The following is a 4,815-nucleotide window of genomic DNA, read 5'->3' as shown; positions in this document are numbered from 1 at the left end:
GGTATGGTTGAAAATTTTCCTAAGGCAATGTTTAAAAACCATTACATACGATGCTCTCGCAGAATCTAACCATAGGCCCAAGTGGAGCAGATGGACACAGAAAATGGCTCATAGCACCCAGTCCCCAACCCATCCCATGGTCTCCAGACAGGGGGTGCCTCACCTGTCACCTGACCCCACAGGCCCCCTTACCTCAATCAGAGCCCCTTTCTCCCTGTCCTCAGATCGTTTAGCACTGTCCAGTTCATCATGCATTTCTGAGAGCTGGTCCTGGAGATCCCTGATCTCAGTCTGGTGCTGTTCCCGTTCCATCTTCACCTGGAACAGCCTAGTAGGGAAGGAAGCCCATCAAAGAGACCCTCCTGGGCTCTGCCAGTGTCCATACCGTCTGATTCAGACCTTCAGATGGTCACACAGAGTCCTCTAAAGCCCAAGGAGCCTCCCGTTCTCATTTTGCACTGCCCAGGAATCACCAACCTGAAAAGGCACCTGGTAAGAACTCATGGCTGCAGTCTAATTTGCCCAACAAGCCAGCAAATGAGAACTCAAGCCAATGAAATTGGGAAGGTTATACAGAGACACTTTAGGATACTAAAATGTGGACTCAGAAGATGGGGAAATGACAAAAACCAAATTTGTTGATGTTTTTTCACTAAAGCCACCACACACTCTGCCACCCCCCTAACCTCTGTCACCCCAGTACTCTAGACCAGGGAGCCAGCAAATTATGGCCTATGGGCAAATCTGGCCCACTGCCTGTTTTTGTAAGTACAGTTTTACTAGAACACAGTCATGCTCATTCATTTACATATTGCCTGTGGCCATTTCCACAATATAATTGCAGAGTTAAGTGGTTGCAACAAAGACTATATTGCCTGCAAACCCTAAAATAATCACTATCTGACAGAAATCATTTGCCAATCTCTGCTCTAAACGAAACTCACAACTCTGGTATCTTTTTATTTTTGTAAAGTCTTAACTGTACCCTAAATGTTCTGAACTTTTTTCTTACTAAGTTCTTTTCTGAAATTAACCTCAACAAAAGTTTTAAAAGGAAGAACTCCACCATCAAACCAAATGCTTTTATCACGTAATGTCCTGTTTTTCCTAAATTCCCCTGTAGATTTCACTCCTGCTTAACTTCACCTTTCACTTAAGGCTTCTATTGTGTCCACAGGGTTTCCTAGCACTGTGCATTTTCAGACCTTCATTTTAAATCCTTTGGCCACAGATTTTAATAAAACACAATGGCAGAGCTGCCTTGGACATAATTTTTCTTACCTGCAGGCTCAGAAGAGGTAGATGCACTGGTCACAGAGACCAGCACCATCCAGGATAAAACCCACAAGCAGGGAGATTGTGGAGGCCCCACTACACCTGCCTTTTGGAGGTGAGGTCCAGGCTCCTTGAAATCTCAGTCTTTAGATATCACCACTCGGTGTTCCCTGCTTCCCACTTGCCTGCTATGAGATCCACGTTAAGGGCTGAAACTTTATGAGACATCAGAGTACTTCAAGATGTACAGAGAATTTTAATAATTATTAACCTTCCTGTTTACCAGGCTACCCATGTCACCAGCCTCACAGTTTTACAAGGACAAGAGGGAGGAAAGGAAGGGTCAGCAGCCTCTACAAATATTTGGAAGGCTGGCTACAGACGATGCAAGAACCCAGGAAGGGTGACAGGCTCTTGGTCCCGAACTTACTCCTCCAGGTTTTTCCGGAGCTCCCCTTCGCTTTTTTCCAGTCGTCGTTGCAATGCGGAGTTCTCCTCCACCTGACTGTCGAGTTGGCTTCGGAGATCTCCCAAGTTTGCTCTCATTTTCTCTCTCTCTCCTTTGATGTTCTGTTGATTCTAATATGAATCAGTGGTATTTTAAAGTACCTCCACTGTACACGAATCCCACCGAAGCCTATGTCTAAGGTCTGACGAACTCCATGTCTTTGCACTTACATTATTACTTCTATTTAATCTTTTTTACAAAAAGAAAGTTTCTTATTAAAAAACTTGGAGGCCAACATTGAAAGCATGGTTTGTACACAACATTTTTGGAAAGACATACAAAGTGAATATAACCAAATATGTTAAAATGGCTTCAATTACCAGCATTGACACAAAATTATGAACCTACGTTGTTAAACAACTTGATTAAACTACATAATTAAGGAAAGGAGCTCATAACTAGAAAGAATATTAAATATTTATATTTAATGAATTGTAATACTCTGAAAAGAAAAAACACAAACACAGCTAAACCTCATTCTGCTATTACTATTACTTAGTTCAAATGTTTTATATACATTTAGTTTGTTGGCCTGCCTGAATCTAACAGTGTTTCTTTCACTCTGTCAAAGCAAACAGCCTCTATATGCTTTGCTTAGTTAAAAAATTTTTTTCTTTGGATAACAGCAGCCAAATACACAGCAATTTCCTCAGTGATGAGAGGAATGTTTATTTGGAGGAAAAAATTGGCTTTCACTTCACCTGGGCATCCTAATGAATTTAAAATATTCTTTATCAAACAAGACAGAAATGGAAAAAAATAACACAGAAGGAAAACCAGATACCTTGATTTCCAGTTGAAGTTGTCTCTGAAGTTCAGCCACTTCTATAAAATTGGCTTTCACTTCACCTGGGCATCCTAATGAATTTAAAATATTCTTTATCAAACAAGATAGAAATGGAAAAAAATAACACAGAAGGAAAACCAGATACCTTGATTTCCAGTTGAAGTTGTCTCTGAAGTTCAGCCACTTCTATAGTTAACTTGTTTTTCTGTTCCAATAGATCTTTGACTTCAGATGAGGAATTAGAAGCCTATAATTAATTGCAAAGATATCCTAATTTATCAGCACCACACTCTCCCGAGTAAAGATATCCTAATTTAAATGTTCAGGATGCTTTATTTTAATTCTCTTCCCTCCAAAATATAACCAGGGCACTAACAGATGAAGTACCATACTAAACATCTCAAGACCCAATTCAAATGACAACCCCTAGGGAGAACCTTCCCTGACTTCACAGGCAGAGTTAATCACAGCCAGAGCTGGACCCCTCGGGACTCCAGTGAACTTGATTTTACAGCATTTACCACAGTCACAGGAATCATTTCATCAGCTATCTCAACACTAGTCCAATATGACTAAATTTTGCATAGGTGGTGTATTTGTTGGAAGTACCTATTCTGTAGAATTTTATGAAATATTAGCATATTGAATTTAGGATAAGTAAAACATTAAAAGCTTTTCCATAATAAATTCTAGATTCTGGGTGATGGGAGTGTTCTATATCTTGATCTGAGTGGTATTTGCATGGATGCAAACCTATTAAAAATTCAATGAATAGTTAAGATTTGGACAATTTACTGTATGTAGCATATACTCCAATAAAACAATATAAGAAGTAAATATTTGTTGAAGATTCATCTATCCCCAGGGTCCTTTCTTCATATATTTGTCACAGAGCTTTCATTGCACCGAGGATTACGGCTCCATAACTGCCCATGAGATTTTTATCCCTCATTCTGCACATGCCTGTATGCAATTAGTAAATAAATGTATGTTGGCTAAATTGGCTTTCTTCTTTTAGATGTTACATTTCCATAACGGAGAGAGACATAATGGAGAGGCACCAGATAAAAGAGAGTCTATTTGAAAATATCATCTCTGATCTGAGTATGAATACTAATGGATTTCATTCTTTTTTCTTCCACGGAAATAATAACAGGAAGGTGCTCTCAAAAGGATTTGGCTAACATCCTACAGTAAAGTGGCTAGAAAACTACAAACAGGTGAGGGGAAGGGATAAAAGTAGGAATGAAAGCTAGAGAAGGCAGCATCTTGGCTCTCATGTCCCTGAATCCAGGTGTGAGTTTCGTGTGACAAACTTGAAATGAGCCACTTCCCCACCTCCTGTGAAGGGGAGAGAACCTGAGTCAACAAAAACACAGGACTTCCAATTTCCTCAGGCAAAATGAGAACAATCCAATTTAGAAATCTAAATCCATCCCAGTGAGGGAAATGTACACTGTTCTTTCCCGGACAAGAACTCTCCCCGCTTTGCTGTTTTCTGGTCTCAATCCACAAGGGAGAGGGTTCTCACATTCTCTCCTCGGTCATCATTTAACTGACACCGAAAATGTAAAACTCCAAAACGTTTGCCAGAAAATAATCAGATTCAGAAAACAGGAGACAGAAAAGGGAGTAGAAAAATGTGGGCAACTGAAGAGTCACGGCACTGCGGTCGGAGCCGGAATGTGAGAGCCTCGTTCGTGGCCTCGTCATCTCTCGCTTGGTTTGGCAGCAGCTTCTTAACTGACCTGCCTTCCTCCAATCTTACCTCTCTCCAAAAGCGACAGAAGGAATGAACACTTACAAATATGACGGTATTCATGCCTGTTTAAAATCCATCAACGGTAGCCCATCCCCTGCAGCCTGAAATGGAAACTTCATGTGTGATTTCCCAGGTCCTTCCTATCCGGCTCTTCCTCGCCACATCCTGGCTCTGTGTTCCAGCTACACTAAATTATCTCCAGTTCCCTAAACATGGCAATCCCATGCCTCTCTATATTTGTTCATGCTGTTCCCTCGACCTAAAACACCCTGCCTTTCCTCCTTCTCACAGAGAACTCTATGATCATTTGAGACACCATGAGTGTCATTGTCTCCAGAAGGGCTGCTCCAACTTCCCCAGTTCAAGTGGGGTACCCCTGGTCTGTGACTCACAATGACAACCTTAACATCAAGGTCAAAGACCGTGTTCTCCCTAAGAATACACAGGCCAGGGTCGGCCCGGTGGTGCACTGCTACAGTGCGC

General features: G+C 41.3%; 1 protein-coding gene across 1 annotated transcript in view; it reads right to left on the bottom strand.

The window, feature by feature from the left end:
• The window catches only part of CGNL1 (cingulin-like 1), a 101,643-nt gene that overhangs the window by 89,441 nt on the left and 7,387 nt on the right, over nucleotides 1–4,815 (bottom strand). Inside the window, exons 4-6 of the mRNA XM_008581161.1 lie at nucleotides 2,716–2,817; nucleotides 1,706–1,854; nucleotides 193–328 (exon numbers count right to left, since the gene is read on the bottom strand). Of these exons, the coding sequence (XP_008579383.1) occupies nucleotides 193–328; nucleotides 1,706–1,854; nucleotides 2,716–2,817 (387 nt within the window). The remainder of the gene's footprint in view (nucleotides 1–192; nucleotides 329–1,705; nucleotides 1,855–2,715; nucleotides 2,818–4,815) is intronic.

Source organism: Galeopterus variegatus, unplaced genomic scaffold, assembly GCF_000696425.1.
Source record: "Galeopterus variegatus unplaced genomic scaffold, G_variegatus-3.0.2 Scaffold91, whole genome shotgun sequence".
Lineage (NCBI taxonomy): Eukaryota > Metazoa > Chordata > Mammalia > Dermoptera > Cynocephalidae > Galeopterus > Galeopterus variegatus.
This window is presented reverse-complemented; position numbering and strand designations above follow the sequence as displayed.